A 20,927-nucleotide genomic window follows, 5' to 3' on the forward strand; every position below is an offset into this window, starting at 1 on the left:
TCTTTGTTAAAATTCAAGCTTTCCTAAAAGAAACTAATCCCCAAGCTGAAAAATACCCTACCCTGTTGTTTTTCTATAAACATATCATTACTTCCATAAATTAGATACTGCTTTTGATATCATGAGCAAAATACTGCCCATTTCCTAGAAGTCCTTTTCAATAAGTTGGCTTCTTTCTGTTGTCACAGCAGGAATTAAAAATGCAAAGAAAAATCCATTTATAGGCAACATACAAACATCTGATAATAAATCTCATTGTGTCAAAAATAAGGAAAATAGAAATAAATTATATAAAGATACAAGGCTGAAGGTCAGGTGCTGTCAAGCTGCTGGAGTGTTTGCTCCATTACATTCTCTGCCGGGAGTTCAGATGCTTAAAATGCTCCTTACTATACAATAGAACTTTCTATGAGGAGTAGTACAGTAGTTTTGAGCATAAATAATTTGGAAGAAGGAGAAAGGGAGATAAGAAGAGACCGCAAAGTAAAGTAACAGTGGGAAGTGAAGGAAAAGAGACCAGAAGATGAGACAAAAAGAATAAGGGGAGAGGTGAGTAACGAAAGCAGGGAAGCAGGGAACATGAGTAAACTAAATCAGGGAAGATAAAGCTGAAAAAAGAGACAAGAATACAATAAACTAATAGAAATGAAAAGACAAGGCATGTACTGCATAAAATCAATATGCACCTACTAGGATGGAAGTGGGAAGAAAAGAAATAGCTGAAATGAGTTAAAAAAAGGTGTGGCAAGAAAGGGAAATCATAAAGGGCTTATGGACCAAAATTAAATAAAGAAGAGGCCACAATAGCAAAGAAAATAGACAATGGCGTACCAAAGAGAAGGGAAAGGGAAGTAGGGAGACGTGAACAGAATGGAAATTAAAGGAACAGTGAAATACAAAAGTGCAGTAGTGTATATAACAATGGACTATATACATACAGCCTATTGCAGCACTGGCTGCAGTTAATGAGGAGTGGCAGGTAAGTGAGCACTGTTTTACATTTTCTGGAGAATGTAAAGTCGAGGTGCGACTGTATTTTAATGTATTCAGTCATCTGGCTTGCCTATTTGAGGAAATAACATTCTCAGGAGATGGTAGTTTGTCTGCTTAGTTTAGTTTAAGCCAGGCCACTTTTCTTGATTTTCTCAGACTCCCTTTCATCAGGTTTGGTACCTATGAGTTGGAGGAAAGCTGATGTAATTCTAATATTTAAAAAGGGATTATTATCTCAGCCTGGCAATAATAGGCCATACTTAATATATATATTAAGTTCCAAAGAATGCCATTATAGGTAATAATCAGCATGGCATTATGAAGGACAGATCATGCCAGACACATTTCCATGCAGTAGGAGGCATTTCTTATTTGGCAAATACAGAAGAAGGAGTTGAAGAAAGGCATTTTCAGTGGGTATTTTGCTCTCTTGTGCTTTGTAAGGAAATAGTTCAGTTGCCATTATATTGTCTGCAGATATTTTATAAATATTTATGCATTTTTATTTTTACTATGTTGCATGTGACACATAATTTTATAAATATTAGCACATGCTTTAGCATTTGAAAATAAACAAGAGTTATTTTTTATTTTGTTTCAAGCTTCGGTTACAGAGATATAAATCCTGTCCACTAAAACTGAACTTGCTTGAAATAGTTGAATGTACCTCCATGTGTCTTTCCAGTTCTTGTAAGAGGGTGACATATTTTTCCAGTCTGATGAAGGGTTTGCTAAGGCTTGTGGTCAGCATCAGAATGCCTGGTACTGGTGCTCCCTGATTCTCCATAAATGTCCCAAGTTCATCACTATAACATAAAAATACAACTTACTGGTTACAAAAGAGCAAACCTTGGATTACATGTATTACTAGACAAACACATATAACACAACAGTTGTGAAATACCCTTAATTACCTATAATATATATGAAATTTAACCTAAAAATATATTTGCCAGATTATAACCAGTACATGACCATGACATGAATAATAAGTGGCATCTACTATACAATTTGTTGTTGGTAAATAACATACAGATATGAGATCTGTTACCTGAAAATCTATTATGCAGAATGCTCTGCAATTTAATTTTTAAAAACGATTTACTTTTTCTTTGTAGTAATAAAACAGTACCTTGTACTTGACCACAGCTAAAATATAATTAACCCTTACTGGGGGCAAAACAATACCTTTGAGTTTAATTAATGTTTGAATGATTTTTAGTTGACATAAGGTATGGAGATCTAAATTACCCAAAACTTGCAAAACCCTGCATTCCCAAGCATTCTGGATAACAGGTCTGCTAACCAATGACTCCATAAGAATTGTGAATTAAAAGGAGTATTATGACAAGCTATGTTTCTATGGAAAGCTCTGCCATGAGTATTATTTATTTATATATGTTTTAGACATGCTGGAAATTGTTTTCACAGATAGGCTAGTGCAGCCAAGAAAATTTGGAGGAATTTTTCCATCAGGTTCAGTGATGTTTTCTTTGAAGAAGAACTCCTGTCTTTTATTACAAGTATGTCTGCTGTCAGCTCTCTGTTTAGCCATATTTTATAACATGTATAAACAAAGCCCAACATATTGTTTTGTTCAGTGGAGCTTTATATAATATATGTTCTTGAAATAAAGATATTTCCAAATAAATCATTTTTTTAATAAAGGTATGAATTTTAAAAATGACAGACTAAGAGCAGATTTATGATTGAGCAACCATAAAGGAAATCACCTGTGAGTAAAGGAACTGATGCATGGTTTGAAGAAAAACATTTATATGAATATTTTTTCATTCCTATTTTGGGACACAAGGTGCAAATTGCCCAAGGCCCAAATGCAAACCACATGGGCTATATGGGGTACAATTTTGTACCTATTAGCACTAGCTCTTGCATTTGCATTTATGCCTCCCTATAAACATATTTGGCTTTCTTCTCTTATCTTTGTAAGGGATGGTTACATTGGTTACTGTCTAAATAGTAGCTATGGCAATGTGAGTATGATCATGCGATTGTGTTCCTGCTTGCAATGCTCTTTTTTTGTTAAACTTCTAAATGCTATCTGCTACTTGATGGTCTTGTATTTTAAAATATGTAGCTAGTGTTGCCAGCCGAGCATCCGAAGATAGAGACAAGGCACTGTATAATTAATAATTCTTTTATTACCTTTTTCAGAATGATGGTATTATCTTACACCATTACATTTTGCTGAATAAACTGCAATTCTGGTATTTTACATAGTCTGACCCAGATGGAGAAGTGGGAAATGTTGCACCTCCTGACTGATGATTTAAAGCTATGAGATCTTTCATATAGATCAGTGCTGTCCAACTTCTGTTGTACCAAGGGCCGGAATTTTTCCGACCTACGTGGTGGAGGGCCAATAATGGAAGCCAGTTTTGACCACTCCCCTTTTTGAAACTGCACCCACTTGAAACCACACCCATGTTATCACATGACCATACCCATATTAATGGTTGTAGTACAGCAAAAACCTGCCATACTCTGCCTGCCTGCCCTACCCTGCCTGTGTGTGCCATACTCTGCCTGAACAGGTAAACAATGTGGGTGATTACAGCCTGAGCCTGAAGTGTGAACACTGCAGGGGGTGAACAATGCAGAGATTAAAAGGTGTGAACAACACAGGGGATTAGATATTTAAACAATACAGCCTGATTACAACCTGAATCTGAGGTGAGAACCATGCAGGGGGGGCAGTTAATCACAGTACTGATACCATTTAAAGCTTACACAAGAGTAAGACATCAAAGCAGCCAGACAGGTGGGGGGCCACACAGAGGGGGGTCGCGGGCCGCATGGACAGCACTGATATAGATCATCTTCCTGAAGGTTTAAGGTATGGGAGGCTGGGTAAAAGTATTTACCATTGGGGCCTAGTCACTTCTTTTAGACACTGGACATGTCCTTGCGTCTGAATTTACATTTTTATACAGATTTGTTATGTTGATTCATGTTAAACTAGTAAATGAGTCCACTTTCACGGTTGTGTATGCTTTTGTTTGTTCTCTCATTTTGTGACAATAGTCTTTTCAGTAGGTAATTAGTGGTGTCAAAAAATACACAAAGCCGGCCCCTTACCTTTGCTGTGTCAGAACATGAACGGCCATAGGGTGATTGGAGCAATAGGATAAGTATAAGGACATAAACTGATTAAAGAGATTCAAAAGGCAGCCACCAACTTTCTGATGATTTTCTGGAAGCCTGTAAACAGAAAAAAGTAACATCTAAAAATGGACAGAATACATCTGCATATAATTCCTGGAGAAGCACTACAGCACCTATTTTAAGATCAAACTTGACTCTTAATACCAGTTCATCCAAATTCCTTTTCCTCAAGCCTGAAATTGTCAAGGATCTATCATGTACTGAATGTGTGGGATTTTCACAGCAAACCAGGTACCTAAACACGCTGTGCCCAGGTACATCAGAGACTAACCCCCATATGTAATTAAAGGCACTAAGTTTGCCCAGCAGCAGTAACTTATAGCAACCAATAAGATGATTGCTTTCAACAGGTGACCAGTATATGCTTCCTGCTGATTGGTTGCTATTGGTTACTGCTCCAGGGCAAATTAGTGCCTTTTATTACATAACCCCCCAAGAGTGCTAAGTTTGCAGTGCTAGCCCAAAAATGTAACAGCAGTTAGTAAACCATGTCCATTTTAACAGGGGGTTTCCCAATTTCTAAATGATGCAATTGAGAAATGAAACAGCATTTCAGGTAGCTCTGAAACTTTCTTCTTAAGGTTCTGAAGACTCAAACCCACCACAAAACTTGCATTTTCCACTTTCTCACCAAGGAACAGGGTAACTCCCTGCAAGATTATCTAACTGATCAGATGCAGTGTTTTCTAAGTTTCTGAGACCACTTACTTTCCTGGTGACATTTAAACGGCATATTCCAGAAAAGTGTTACAGAAAAGAAAGATTGGGGCAATACAGTAATGTGTAGTAATCTACAGTAATGTGTTGTCCACTAACAGGTATAATACAGCAAACATATAAACTACTTTAGTAGACTTTGATGTCATAAGACACGTTTTAAATACTTTGGAATGAAAAGTTGCCAACAAATGTAATATGCCCTATGCATACAGATGCAGTTGTATTTTATAATGGGTAGCATTAAACATTTTTTTTAAAATAAAAAGAGCAACTTGGCACATTTCATCCCCACCCTAAGATTTTTTGTTTACCTAGGAAAATTATACATTGTTTTTTACAGAAGAACCTGAGCTTATGTATTTCCATATCTAGGACAAGATTTGTTCAATATTTCTTCAGAAGATCAGAAGCCAAACAGGAAGAAAAACAGCTGAGCTGTGTAAGGAATGTTCCCATAATGCCTCACTCCTGCACAGACATGCAGACCAAGTGAACATGCTCAGATAGTTAGACTATGAGCCAGCTTCCTGCTGATTGGCTCAGATCCACATTCCTGGGGGGGGGGGGTGAGTTCTTAGCATTCTTGAGGTAACGGGGAGCAGGAACAAGCAGAGAACAGAAAGCTGCGTGTCTGTGGCACAGGAATTACAGACACAACTAATCTTTTTTCAGGGAAGTCAGTGCAGCGTTTCTGTGAGTGCTTATGGCTGTATTTACATACACCTTTCTGATAAAGCTTACTTAGTTTTTACCTTTCTTTCTCCTTTAAGTACTAAACATCATCAATTAACAGTTTCTAAAGAAGATGCATTTTCAAGCACCTTATCTCCCAAATAGCAATAGGTACCAAGAAAAAACATCCTAAACAGGGCCACCATCAGAAATCACGGGGCCCCTCACAACAAAATTTTCTGCCTCCCCCTTCCCCAATGGCTAAACCAGGGATCCTCAAACTTTTTAAGCAGGGGCCAGTTCATGGTCACTCAGACTGTTGGGGGGCCAGACTACAGTCCTCCCCCAGTGTCCTCATACTATGGTCCTCTCCCCGCTGCTTCCTGCTCCCCCACTGCTTCCTCCTGCTCCCCCCTGCGTCCTCCGGTTCCCTCATCCGGCTCCTTACACCGGCTCCCCCTGCGTCCTCTGGCTCCTTCCTCCAGCTCCACCCTGCGTCTCCCGGGTCCCTCGTGCGTCTTCTGGCTCCCGCTGCATCCTCCCGCTCCCCGCCACGTCCTCCCTTTTATAAGGTTGCGCCCCGTGCATACATGTGACGTCAGTACGCAGTCAGGAGCGACCAATCGGATTACCCGCTGACCACCAATGACAGGGCCCATATTTGTTTAAAGGGGGCCTGAGCTAAAAAACTGTATCACGGCCGGGCCCCCCTTAAAAGCGAGAATCGCCAGGGCCCGGGACAACTGTCCCCCCTGTGCCCCCCTGATGGCGGCCCTGAACCTAAATATGAAAGCCAAGGGTCCACTGAACAGTTTGATGCCCATTGTGCATAGGATCACCAATCTGGCATTTAGAGACCACAAAATAAAATTAGTACATACAAATTGCTCTGGAGATCACTTCAGCCAGGCTCCCGCCCCGGGGCCCGCACCACCTGCCCCCCCCCACAGGGGCCCCCTAACCCCCCTTGCAGGGCCCCCCACCCAACGTCCTCCCCCGAGCCCGTACATTTAACATGTCGGGGAGGAGCGGTCAGGGACGGGTCTGGGCCGCCAGGGCCCACTAGAGCCGGAGCCCACCGGGATTTTTCCTGGTGTCCCAGCGGCCCAGTCCGATCCTGACTTCAGCTACTGAAAATTCAAAACATTTACTGCATTTTTTGTGGGGTTTGATGTCCATTGTGCATAGGATTACCAAAGTATCTGGCATTTAGAGACCCCAAAAGGAAGTTAGTGCATGCATATTTCATGGCATATGATTCTGCTACCAAAAAATACACCGCCTGGTTTATGTGTGGTAAAAGTGGCAAATAAGTAAGTCAACTCCAGAAAACCTCATATTTTCAAAAAAAGGGTAAATATGTCTTTGTATGGCAAAGCACCAAACAGCAAAGCTAAGCTAAAAGTAGCAATATTATGTAATTTCTAAAAAAAACTGTCTCAAAGCTGCAAGCACCCAATTATATGCCCCACATTTCGTAATATACCAACATAAAACAAGGAGAAGGAAAGGTAGTAAACACCAAGTAAGCTTTACCAGAAAGGTCTATGTAAATACAGCCATAAGCACCCACAGAAAAGCTACACTGATACCTCTATCAAGGATTTCTTAATAAATACACTATTTGCAATGGCAATAAAAGGAGAAAGAGGAGGCAGAAGGGACCTAGAAACCGGAGGAGGCCATCCTCTCTCTTGATCCAGTGTGTATTCACGTTGTGGGGGGCACCAGGAAGGGCAGGCAACAGAAGGCACGTAATTGCCATGTGTCTGCTGTTGCCTTGGGGCTCCTGGGCGATCACGTCCAAGGGCCCACTCGATCCCTGCCTCTACTCATTGCCTAGCGGCTGTGGAACGAGCAGCGAGCAAAGGAGCAGCTCCCAAACCCGGAAGCAGCAGAATGTCGAATTTACAATCTGTGGCACTTAGGTACTTTTATCCACAGCAGGTATATTCTACGTTCTGTGGCACGTAAAGGTTAAATGCATAATAGTTAATGAAAATACATATATAACAAAATGAACAGTGAATAGCTAATAAAAGACTTTTATGTAGACTGGCAGCCTACAGGTGTTCTCTTTGTCAGTACACCTGGTTTTTATACAACCAAAACTTTCCTCTGAACCAGGAATTCAAAAATAAGCACCTGCTTTGAGACCAATGGGAGTAACATCCAAGAAGTTGGGGAGCAACATATAGCTCACATGCCACTGGTTAGGGATAACTGGTCTAAACAGTTGGAATCTCTGTTAGTAGCAGCACTTGATAATAAACTACACAGTGACATCTAGTGGATATCAACAAATTCTGTTTAAGGAAGATAATGCGAACCCTGACTATGGTATAAAAATAACAACAAATTAAATGCACTGTTCTTCTTCAGCAAAGGAATAACACTAGCACAGCTTTAACAGTCTTAGGATATATATATCAATTTTGATCCATATTGATTATTATATTAACACAGGGCCAACATATTATGCAGGAGCGCTGTACAGGACTCCAGTTATTAATATATAAAGCACAACATTTTTAAGCTGAATATATAAAAATATTCAGTGCTGATTCTAAGGGTTAAACTGCACATGGAATAGATCCTCTGTTATACTGAACATCTGCCAACTGGGTGCCTTATATTTTTCAGAGTTAATCATGAACTCACCATGAAACTTCTTCTCTGCACTATGATTGTATAATTAAGGGGCTGTGAAACTGGTACTAATAATGTAATACAGTTAAATTCATTTAGAAAATTCTCTTGAGGATCACTTGTTCTGATATTTGACTAAAGGCACTTGCGCTAATGAAAGAACCTTGTGTTGGATTAGAACACTAAGAGCCCAACTGAAAACCTGATATCAAGAGCCCACCAGCCGGATCCTATTTTTCTTACACGTTTCTTCTTGCTGAGAAAACCTCTGGTATCCCCATGTCTGAGAAACTGGTTGATCAAATGTAACTCATTAATGTAGACAAGAAGGTGCTGTTTTCCAAAACACTTTGCCTATTAGATGCCAGTTGACTGAAGTCTATGGAAAAAATATTTTATACATATCTGTGTGTTCTGTTTGTTGCATTATTGCTAGTACAAGCTGTGTATGAGCAAAGAGCAATAGATACCGACAGACTGCAGAGGATAGCATAGGCTAGAAAGAAAGTGTGCAGGATGTACCTCTCTACTTACATTGTGCAAATTCTTCCTCAGAAACTCCCCTTCCAACTCTATATTATTTCAGCCTCCCTGGATTCTCCTTTTTATCTGTGGGAATACATTTGGCCTCTGTCTTTTCCCTGACCACATCACAGACTCTTGAACTGTTTCCTATGTTTCTTACTGCTGCAAATAATGCAGAACTTGGAGAGGGTATAAAAGAGTTATGCCCTCATGCCAGGGCCCACCAGAAGAACATGTCTCCCAGACTTCATGCGTCACAGTGGGTGCAATTTAGGCACTGAATTGGACACAATCGTGCTACGTCTCACTCAACTCTGCTGTGTCCAGCACAACTGTGTCCCATTAGTCAAAAGGGAAGCAACTGCACTTCGCCATAAATCAGATGCATTTGCGCCAAATAGTTTCACAGTCTACCTGGCATTAGTTCCAGTGTTCGCTCCTGTCAGTTCTGGTGTTCGGGTGTGTGAATGATGTCTGCGTCAGATTGTTTAGGTGCAACTCTGCTGTGGCGATTGACACAGGGTGCTGAGGAAACCATGGAGCAACTGCATTGTCAGGAGGCTATGGTTACTCCAGGGTTTGCATAGCACTGCACATCAATAGACAAAGCAATGCTCAATTCGGAACGGAAGGCACTGATCTGCGCTGAGTGCAACCATATGGAAGTGCGCATTTGGTCGCAAGTACCTTAAATGAAAGTGGTTTTAGATGCAAATCACTGGGGAAAAGTGCAAGTTTCGCCACTGCCAGAAAATGTGTATTCTTTGACTTATGATAGTCCATTGGGGGAAAAATCTGGACAATATAAGGTTAATAGTTGCAGAGACAGCAAAATAATGAAGATTAATGTCACACATAGAGATTGAATTTGTACATTTTTTTCATTGGAAAAAATTCAACTCACCAAACTGGAATTTGCGCTTATTTATTAAAAAACTTAAATCTTATAAACTTGATTAAAAAATTTGAACGCAGCGAAATTGCCTTCTACTCAACACTGCAAACATTTTGAAAAACTAAAATATTAATGATTGCTTAAATTTTGCACACAAAGACAACTCCCATTGATTTTGCATGTGCTGTTGGAGTGGGGAAATACGCTCATAGATTGGCGCACTGTTTACATTTGTCCTTCAACATTGTCCTGTCCCCAAGCATGCCGTCACTTACAAAGCTGTTCAACTTCAACTTCAAGCCATAATGGAGAACAACAAATATTAGTAAGGGGTGAGCTGGAGGAGACAGGCAGGGGCATTTTCAGAAAAAAATTGCAGTGCTAGGGTCTATGTAGGCATAGTGACACTTTCCCTGTTAAAACCTGGAATGTCTTACTATTCCTTTAAGGGAAACATACAATTAATCATTTTAGATAACTGAAGTTTTAAGGAATACTATCTTACTTTGCACATTCTTCCAAGGCCTGGCATAGTGTTTGTTGAAATGTGCAGATTTCTTCAAAGTTTCCAAGCAATGAGCTGACATCCACAGTACTTATTCTACAAAACAACAAAACGTTGTGTTATTATTTCAGAAAGCATACAAATGTATTTAATGTAATTTATTTTTTAATATACAGGTGTGGGATATGTTATCCGGAAACCCATTATCCAAAAACCTCAGAATTACAGGAAGGCTCTCTCTCATGGACTCCATTATAAAAAAATAATTCACATTTTTAAAAATAATTTCCTTTTTCTCTGTAATAATAAAACAGTACCTTGGACTTGATCCTAACCAAGGTATAATTAAAAAGAGAGGGGGATTGATCAATGCACATTCCCTGGTCCCCCAGGGAATGTGCATTGATCAATCCCCCTCTCTTTTTGTATGCTTGTAGTTAATTTGGCCAGATCAGTCGCACTTCCATTGTATTTGTATACTCTATTTAGCCTTGGAGTGCTCCCACAACCCCTTTCTGTGTATCAAGGTATAATTAATCCGTTTTGGAGCCAAAATAATCCTATCAGGTTTTATGTTTATGATTTTTAGCAGACTTAAAGGAGAAGGAAAGGTAAAAACTAAGTAAGCTTTATCAGAAAGGTCTATGTAAATACAGCCATAAGCACTCACAGAAACGCTGCACTGACTTCTCTGAAAAAAGATTAGTTGTGTCTGTAATTCCTGTGCCAGAGACACGCATATTTCTGTTCTCTGCTCTTTCCTGCTCCCCCTCCCTCAAGAATGCTAAGAACTCACTCCCCCCCCTTAGGAATGTGGATCTGAGCCAATCAGCAGGAAGCTGACTCATAGTCTAACTAACTGAGCATGTTCAGTTTGGTCTCGGTGTCTGTGCAGGAGTGAGGCATTATGGGAACTTTCTTTACACAGCTCAGCGTTTTTTCTTCCTGTTTGGCTTTAGATCTTCTGAACAGGTGATATATGGGGAGACTTAAGGGCACTATTAAGACAACTGAAGGTATGCCTGCAGCTTGAGATTAACTCTTTACTAGCCTTTCCTTCTCCTTTAAGGTGTGGTGATGCAGTTCTGTTTATGTGACAAAAAGTTACATGATTTTAAGAATTCATATTTGGTTCAGTAAGGACCATGGATTTGGCCGAATCTGAATCCAGCTGAAAAAGGCCAAATCCCGAACCGAATCCTGGATTCAATGCATCTATACATATCTGTACCGTTATATGTGAAAAGAATGCATGTCCAGCATAAGCCATAGTTATGCATCTCATGCTGAAAACAGACTCTGACTGACTCGTTAGACTCAGTTCTCAGTTCTCTTTAAAAGAAATATGCCAATAATTTACATAAAGATACTTTACTTAAAATGGCAAACACCACCATTTATATTGGACACACATGTAGGATCATACCACGTTAAAAGGAAATATTTTAGGATATGGACGCTGTGTGCAATACAGCTCAGTCAGTTAAAAGTTGGCTTTGTATGATAACAGTTTTTTCAGATGAATTGTTCAGATTCCTAAATAAATACTTTCTGAGGAAAGTACCTTCCCACAGTTCCTCTCTTTGAAAAACTATTGTAGGGTCAAGAAAATTGGCCTCTTAACTTACTTATCATGTGACTGAAGTGGCCTGAGGTAAGTGGAAAGCAGTAACTGGAGTTCTTTGGCATAGCTTCGCTCAGTTTCCAGAATATTTTGCAGTACCTTAAAAAGGAGAATTATAAATATAGATGTTAAGATAAACTTTCAGAGATGCTGATACGATCTGCTGATTATCCAGTATAGAGATATTAAGTAAATCAATAACTCCAGTAAAGAGAAATAATGACTCAGCTAGAAAGATATTTTAACAAAGTGAAATAGTTTTAATACAGAATTGTTGGGACATGTTCTCTTCTTGCTACACATATAAAGAAGAGAGCTGGACTTATGAATTCTGGAAATTTGCATTAAACAGATAAATACAAATCCTGACTTCTAACATTTGTACATCTTTTTAAAAAAACATGACTAACAATCTATCTAATTTTAGCCACAAAGTAGATTATTTTGGATTGTATGCATTCAGCTATCCTGACATTTATGGAGAAGGGAATGCATTTATGGAGAAGATTAGGGATGAGTTAGTGACAGTATACTCCTTCTTAATGGTACAAGACCGTTGCTAGGAGTACAGAAACTAAACATCACAGATTTTAGAGCAGGAAATTACTTAAAAGGCTGTTTGCTAATATTTTTTAAAACTAAAAATGGTCTGTCATAAACAGAGGTCCCCAACCTTTTATATGCATGAGCCACATTCAAATTGAAAAAGTGTAGTGGAGCAAAACAAGCATGAAAAAATTTGCCAAATAAGAGCTATGATTGGCTATTTGGTAGCCCCTGTGTGGACTGGCAGCCCACAGAAGGCTCTGTTTAGCATTATACTGGGTTTTTATGCAACCAAAGCATGCCTCCAAGCCAGGAATTCAAAAATAAGCACCGGCTTAGTGGCTCCTAAGCCACTGGTTGGAGATTACTGGTCATAAAGAACTCCCCATATGGGTATGCAGGTAGTCATATGTTTTTTGTATGAAGCTGAAATAACTACTTATTGAATAGGTAGTAGGTGTATTAAAGGTGTCCAGTTCAGAAGATAGAATCATTAGTCAATATGCACACTGCATAGCTAAACAGAAAATCATGCAGTTTGCATCACAGCTAAATATTAATCAGCCGTAAGGATTTTTTAATTTATATTTGTTGCTAAAAATGAAAGGGAAAACCAGCAGCCAGAGGGTATGTATGCTTAGTAAAAAAATATAAAAAATTGACCCCACTGTGTGTGTGTATCTGCATATTTATCAAAGAAAGCCCTGAAGTCTACAGGAAACGCACTCAACATAAACAAAACAAATGTAAACATTTCAATTATTCAAAAAATACAGTTATATATTACAGTACTATAATGTACCTACCACAAAACATTCATTTAAATTAGTTTGAAAGCAGTACTTGAGGCAAATCATTAGTATAATTCTATTTAATAGACTGATCTTTAAAATTTGTTACTTCACTTCTACAATACATTAAACAACGTTCTTTTACCAGTATCTACAGTCAAATCAAATATCTAATATTTGTTTTAAATAATGATAGATTTTCTTCCTTTTCATTATGTACAAAACATATCACTTTATTATAGTTTACAAGAAACAGAGAAGTTTTGCAACTAGTTACTTTTTTTGTTACGATTTGAAATTTACCTTTAGAAAAATATATATGATAAAAGGTACATGTAGAAGAGCGTGGAGGGGTACCTTTCATTCAAAATATCATGCTAAATATCAATGTGTTGCCAGCTTTACAAATCTAAATGAGAACCAATGTTTTTCTGGTTATGGTAAAGTAAATAAATCAGTTGTAATAACAAACTACAGACCTTGAATTTAATCAGTTAGAAATAAAGCTAAGAATAAAGCTAGAAAGGTTATAAAATTAATAAAATAACATTCACATGACCAAATGCCCAGTTAGTAAATTCTGAAATCTGCATAATAGCTCTAGCAGATTCCATCACCAAATGCAAATTACATACCAGATAAACAAACTTACCACAGTATAATAATTTTTTGTTAGCTGTGCCGTTTCACATGCTTTCACTGCTTTTGGGGAAAGTGGTTTATCTGAAAAAAGTAATGCAGAACAGAGGAATAAGTATCTACACATAACAAAATACATGATTCAGGGTCATTAAAAAAGGCAACAGTTATCGCACATCCATAATGTTCACCAGTATATATTTTTTATATACGTTTATAGGAAGATTTTTTAAAGTGTGAAATTAAAACTCACCACAGTAAAATTCCACCACTCTGTATTCATTCCTATAAATTTTTTCTATTACATAGCAAGCTCTAACTTTCATCCATTGATAATTTCCCTTGGTGTCTTGAGAAGGGTCTTCAGTGTGGAACCATTACCTCAACTTATCTACATTTCATTACAGCTTAAGAAGAGCACTGAATGCATTTATAACTATACTGTTCAATAAGTGTTTAAATTAGCTAGTACCTTGACATGAGACCAGTACAAAGGAGAGCTCAGAATCTCTGCCTTGTGTAATCATATATGTATATGATAAGTATGTATAGATTCTCTATAGGAGTCAAACATTGGTCTTATACTATGGTATAATAAATATTTGACTAAATGTTTATCAACATTTGTATTTTCCAACTCCAGTTGGAAATTCAGGAGCTATCTGGTTGCTAGTATCCAATATAACCTACCAACTCTAGTTGGAAATTCAGGAGCTAGGCAAATAATTCAAAAACAATAAAAAGTAAAAAATGAAGACCAATTGAAAAGTTGCTAGGAATAGGGCATTCTATAACATACTAAAAATTAACCTGAAGGTGGACCACCCCCTTTAATTATTTTAAAGAAAAATTCAAATTATTTGTTTAAAAACCGGATCCAATGCCAATGTATTGAAGATTATCATTGATTTTAAAGTTATTTGTAAATGTAAGTGCAATGGAATCAATAGTTTCTTTGTATACTCTGGTTATGACTTTTGAAATAATATAGCAGAAATTAGTTCATCTCAAGGTCTAATAGTCAGCTGGCTACAGTTAAATTCTAAATTCTTTTAATTCATGGAATGAATGTTCATTCTGTTTTAGATTAGCTGCAGTTTTCTGTTATTAGTGGTGGAAATTGTAAGTGATGACATTTGTACTTGCTGTTCTATTTGCAACCAAGACTTTCAACTTCTCAGTATTTTATAACTAACTTCTTACCGTTGGATTTAAATTCCTTAACATAATTACTGGGAAACCATCCACTTTTTCCATTTAGTGTGCCTTCCCACCAACCCCCGTCTTCAACTCTGGAAACGTAGATGGTGTCTCCTTTACAAAACGAGAGCTCATCTTCATTTTGCTGATTAAAGTTAAACCTGGCCTTCACAACTAACTGGCAGCTGCCATTTCCAGTCATGTCCTGAATAAGAAAAAAAGGATAAATTGATGAAAAAATACATGTATGATAAATGTACACTGGGGTAAAACATTTCTCATGTAAAATGACAAAAAATACACTTAGGAGTAAATCTTCTTCTTTAATCCGTAAATGCAAGCCTGTGTCCTATGAATATTATAACTTAAAGGAAAATAAATTGTATTTTATTTTTTACTTTTTCGTTTTAAGAACTAGTCCAAGAAAATGTCAAGCTCCATTTTTCTCCTCTTCCGTAACCCCTTTGCTTGCTGTAGAGTCCAATGGTCAGCAAGTCTACATATAGATATGTGTGATGTTCTCATGGAGAAAAACCAAAACATGGGCTATCTCAAAATAATCCAGGAAATACAATAAACAATTGTGGCTCAATCACAGTCCATGTTTGGCAAAGGATGTTCACTTTGGAGCCTTGGAAATCTACCAGCCCCAGAGTTGCATTTATGCTTTAATTTCTTAATGTATTTGTGATAATCTGACATACATTTAAAAGTGCTGGGCATTGTTTGTCAAATTTTAGTGGAAAAGTGGCTAAGCCAGTTACTCAATTGTGTACAAAACTGGACTCTGTTTCTGGGTTAGGTTACCCTGTCATCTTTCATATTATGTGCTAACAAATATCTTGAAATAGCTGTTACACTATACTTAAGGTTTCCATAGCTTTCATTCAGAATTCCAACAGAGGCAGGGTGTGCCATGTCTTCCAAATTCAGATATCCCAATTTGAAAGAAACATACCAGAGCTTTTGACTGCCTCTTCAGCACTCTAGTAGAACAATATGTTCCTTGTGAATTTATCTGAGAACAGGCTGGAATGCTATGCGACTGAGATAATCTTCCTGAACATGGTCTCCCTGAGGTTGGATCTGCAGCAAAAATAGAAAAGAAATTAAACAAATATACCAGCTCATAAGCTGTGATAAAAAATTGAAAAGGGCAATATATGGCATTATACTTCTTCTAAGTAATTAAAGGCTAAAATTAAGATGTAATGAAAAAAGACATGATCTTCACTTCTTACTTTCAGTTGCTCTGTTAACAGCAGATAGAGTGCTCAAGACTTTAGAGAAGTTTTCCCCAGTGTAGAGATCAACTGGATCAAATAGCTGTGTGGAAAGAAAGGACATTTTATTTAAAGTTCAAAGTAAAAAATATAGTTAATTTATCTTTAAATATTTTAGATTTAACGACTAATATCAGAAAGGCAAATTTTCAAGAACCAATCCCACAAGAATGTGTCTAGCTGTTATCAGTAATCTAATTTTGGTAAGGCTATGAAAAAAACAACACTCCCACATCCCATTTGTGTTTTTTTAATAATTTAGCTTTTTAATCAGCAACTCTCGTGTTTGGAATTTTATCAGCTAAATGGTTGCTAGGGTCCAAATTACCCTAGCAACCAGGAAGTGGTTCACATGAGAAACCTGAATATGAAAAGGAGTGGGTCTAGATAGAAAGATAAGCTATAAAAGTAAGAATAAGAATGGAACTGTAGCCTCAAATAGCAATAGTTTTCTGTCTGCTGGGATCAGTGACCCCCTTTTGAAAGCTGGAAAGAGTCAGAAAAGAAAAGCAAATTATTCAAAAACAATAAAAAAATAAATGAAGACCAAATGAAAAGTTTCTAAGGACTACAACATACTAAAAGTTAATGTGAAGGTGAATCAACCCTTTAAGACCTTACCAGTTGGCTGTGGTGAACTACAATCTAAGGGAAAAAAACTTTTCAGAAAGGGAATCAGTAAAATTGGAGTGGGCCTTCTGAGTTTACTGCTGATGCAATTTTGACTCTATATCTGAAATCCCATCAAGATCCATACCGGTACAATGAAAAACATTCTTGGAAGCACAGATTATTCTAATTTAAAAAAAAAAGCAGTCTAGGTTTAATACACTTTACAGGTATTTGCCAATTTTGGCACAAAACAGCAGCCCTGATTTAAAGGACTAGACCTGACTCCTGCTGCAAAAAAGATAAATTGATAAATGCAATGTTTGTTCAGTTGTTTACAATGTAACAAAAAAGACAATTTCTTTTTATTTAACATATACAATATTTGTTATAATGATTGCTTCAGACACAAGCAACAAGGAATAACTAGCTATAGGACCAAAGGATGCAAGACAACCAGGCTTTGCAATAGGTTAATCCAACTGATATATTTGTTCTTCATTCATTATCATTAATTTCACACCTCTTTGCAGTTAAGGTGCATGATTAACATAGCAATGGGGATTAACAATGGCAAATTTCTGCCTGAAGGTTAGAGTCAGCATGTTACCTGCCCCTGTATGGGGCCTTGTGGCAGGATCCATAAGGGCTGTGACAGACAGGGAGATTAGTCGCCCGCGACAAATCTCCCTTGTCGCGGGTGACTAATCTCCCCGAAATGCCACTCCACCGGCTAGAATGTAAATCTCCGGTGGAATGGCATACGCAGCGCCGCGATTTCCTGGAAGTCTCCTCTTAAGGCGCCGCATATGCCATCCCACTGGCGATTTACATTCAAGCTGGTAGGATGGCATATCGGGAAGATTAGCCGCCGGCGACTAATCTCCCCATCTGCCACGGCCCTAACAGGATGCCGAAAATCAGGCCAGATATCAGGGCAAAGACTGCATCAGCTTGTTGATGCAGCCCTCGCCCACAGACTGCATTTCCATTGTTATGATCCAATTGTTTGCGCCTTGGGCCAAACAATTGGATCAGCCTATCGCCAAGCGAAAGATTTCAGGAAAGGATCTGCTCATTTGGCGACCTCACTGTATTTCAAGCTTTTTAAGCAAATGTACTGTTGTTTTTTTAAAGGGGTGGTTCCCCTTCATGGGAACTTTTAGTATGTTATAGAATGGCCAATTCTAGACCCTAGCAACCAGATAGCTGCTGAAACTATAAACTAAAGAGCTACTCAACAAAAAGTTAAATTACTAACAAACTACAAATAATAAAAAAAAGAAGATCAGTTGCATATTGTCTCAGAATATTACCCTCTACATCATATTAAAAGTTATCTCAAAGGTGAACAACTCCTTTAAGTGTTTTATTATTTTTATTTATATATAAAAAGTGGACCAAACCCAATATAAAATTGTTGACAAAAACATGAGTTAATAACTGACTTTGTTTAGATTATTTCGCTAGTTTCATATAAAAAATGGTGATGATAATGGCTTAAATGGAAAAATGCTTATTTAAATGGACATTATAGCTTATGGAAGTAACCCATGGACTGCTACATTGATGAGAAAAGTTACTCAATAATATATTTGCTATTTTACATCAGCCATGAATGGACAGTTTAGTTGTTGACACTTGAGAAAGGACCATGATGCCTGACAAGCACAATTAATTATCTGATGATAAATTATTGGATTCCAGTGACAGAACATCATAAACTATGCTATAGGGTGCTGTTTATACACTGCCAACAGCCAGGGCATCATGCCATTCCAATATAAAAAAAAAAGCACATGGCATATGAATTACTCATTGGGAAAGCTTACCTCTACCCGAAGTGCTGAACATGCTTTCAGAAACTCCTTGATGTTTTCAATACAGTCCTCTTCACTCTTGGGTTCTGTGCAAACCTGAAATGCCAAATATACAAAAAGTAATACACACAATTTCTCCAATGTTAATTAGCTGAAACTGTACATTATGAGTTATCATTAATGATATTGTTACAGAAAATTCTTTGTGAAAACCAAAATTTATTGTGTGCTGGCCTCAAAATTGAGTACACAGCGCAGAGGAAGCATTGGCAGGAACTGATGTGAATTATGTAAGGCATTGTGGAAATGTGTTGGGACTATATAAATAAAAGTTTAGTGAATACATCTGATGTTTCCAGTGTTTTTGGTGGGAAAAAGGCAATTTTTGTCACCTGCTAAAAAAATTGTCTGCACTGTGCTATCAAATACTAATTTTTCCTGAAGCTTGGATGTGCAAAATAAATCATCATTGCTAGTGACCAGAAACAGCAAACTTACGCCAATCATTTTCATCTCTAGACAAGAGCCTTCATATTTTAAGTTTTATCTTCCATATCATAGGTTCCTTGCCTAATCATCTTTCCAGGTTTTTCTTCATGGCTCGAGCCATTACAGCATGTTTCTAGCACTTCTTCTCACTTGCCCATGTCTTCTAATTACAAAATATCCCAAGGGCACAATTTATTTACATGGATTACCTAACGGGCATACTACATGATAAAGCATTGCCCTTCTGAGAGGACTGTTTTCTATGGGACTTGTACTATGGACAACTACACAATCATGTGGATACAATTTAATTTGCAGCACGAGCACAGGGTACCTACCAACAAGATTGTAGACTCTAAAAAAAAAAGGCTGCATGGAAAGTATAATTCTGACTTTTCAAAAATATTTTTTCCCATGTTACTAAGCTTGCCCTTTCATCCCACTCCCATGTCTCAATAAAACCACAATCTTCCAGTAATATTTAAAGGAGAATGCAAGTCAAAATTTAAAAAGCATACTGCCCAATGCCCAAAACGCCACACTTTTGGCTTACCTAATCAAATATTTACTCAGTGACACTTACTTCACATTTTCTAGAACAGGCAGCCATCTCTAAAAAGGTGAATACTGCACATACTGCACATGTGTTTCATTCCCTCCCCCCCCCCCTCTCCCTTCTGCAAGATCCGCTTCTGATTGGCTGGTGGGTAGCTGGTGTAGCTCAGAACAGGAGACATGATCAAGTTACACACATGCTCAGAGAATAGGAAGGCTGCCGCTGGCAGCCTACAGGAAGAGGAGAGAGATTTCAGTGATGTCACTGTAGTCTTCACACTGCTGTAGGCTGCCAGCACCATATCTCAGAGACGCAAGCAGGGATCTGGGAATTTAGATATGCAGTAAGTACTTAAAAAGAATGGCTTTAGACTTACATTTAATTTATATTAACCTTTCATTGTCCTTTAAGAAGATTTGCAGTTTTTTGTTTTAAGATTACTGAACAGGTTTAAAGTGCAGACCAATTCTTTTTGGAATGTCCCATGCAAAACTGATGTCAATGCACTGCATGAAAGCATGTGATTTGACACACATGCATGTTTAGCCACACATAGCTGGTAGAAAGTCCCACAATGTTAGTTGAAACTTACAGTGTTATTTTTGTCACTTTATCCCTGTCTGCCTATGCCTATCTGCCCAAAATATTAGTACTTAATTGCTTATATATTTACAGTATATTATTACATATTATTAGATAGTTTTCTTTCAACAAGTCAGCATTTTTACTCTCTTTAACCTATTTTCATTTTAAAACTATTCACCAGTAAATATATTCACTATCATGCCTCTATTCAGAAACACAATAAGTTTCATAGTTAATTTAAGAAGAAGCTTAATTTTAGTTTAGAATACCCTGGTTTCTATGCTAGCCCAATGTCAAACTGAAATTTATTACTAACTATAGTAGAGGCTCACCAATCTTGTTGGGTCAGGGTGCACACGCCCCAGACCTGCATCTTAAGGAGAAAAACTGGCATTATTTTTGGCAGGCACTCACAAAATCCCATCAACAGGCATAGTAAACTATAAAACTTTAGTCAAACATTAGTAGGATACATAAGCTAATAATATTAATTACTAATTGGCCTTGTGCCCAATGCACACGCTGTGACTCTGCAGAAAAGATGGGGAGCATAATGGGAGCATTTTGGAGACACAGAGCTTCTCTGCTAAAAGGCTGTGGTGGCACTGAGCTGGTACAAAATGGTTACAGAAGTAAAGTT

At 37.8% G+C, this 20,927-nt stretch overlaps 1 protein-coding gene across 4 annotated transcripts in view; it reads right to left on the bottom strand.

The window, feature by feature from the left end:
* Positions 1-20,927, bottom strand: part of arhgef6 (Rac/Cdc42 guanine nucleotide exchange factor 6) — a 64,277-nt gene that overhangs the window by 35,099 nt on the left and 8,251 nt on the right. For all 4 annotated transcript variants that reach the window (XM_012969588.3, XM_031891573.1, XM_031891574.1 and 1 more), the window contains exons 2-10: positions 18,670-18,753; positions 16,187-16,271; positions 15,904-16,031; positions 14,949-15,150; positions 13,759-13,829; positions 11,774-11,868; positions 10,146-10,241; positions 4,093-4,215; positions 1,661-1,799 (exon numbers count right to left, since the gene is read on the bottom strand). In XM_012969588.3, coding sequence (XP_012825042.2) covers positions 1,661-1,799; positions 4,093-4,215; positions 10,146-10,241; positions 11,774-11,868; positions 13,759-13,829; positions 14,949-15,150; positions 15,904-16,031; positions 16,187-16,271; positions 18,670-18,753 — 1,023 coding nt within the window. The remainder of the gene's footprint in view (positions 1-1,660; positions 1,800-4,092; positions 4,216-10,145; positions 10,242-11,773; positions 11,869-13,758; positions 13,830-14,948; positions 15,151-15,903; positions 16,032-16,186; positions 16,272-18,669; positions 18,754-20,927) is intronic.

Source organism: Xenopus tropicalis, chromosome 8, assembly GCF_000004195.4.
Source record: "Xenopus tropicalis strain Nigerian chromosome 8, UCB_Xtro_10.0, whole genome shotgun sequence".
Lineage (NCBI taxonomy): Eukaryota > Metazoa > Chordata > Amphibia > Anura > Pipidae > Xenopus > Xenopus tropicalis.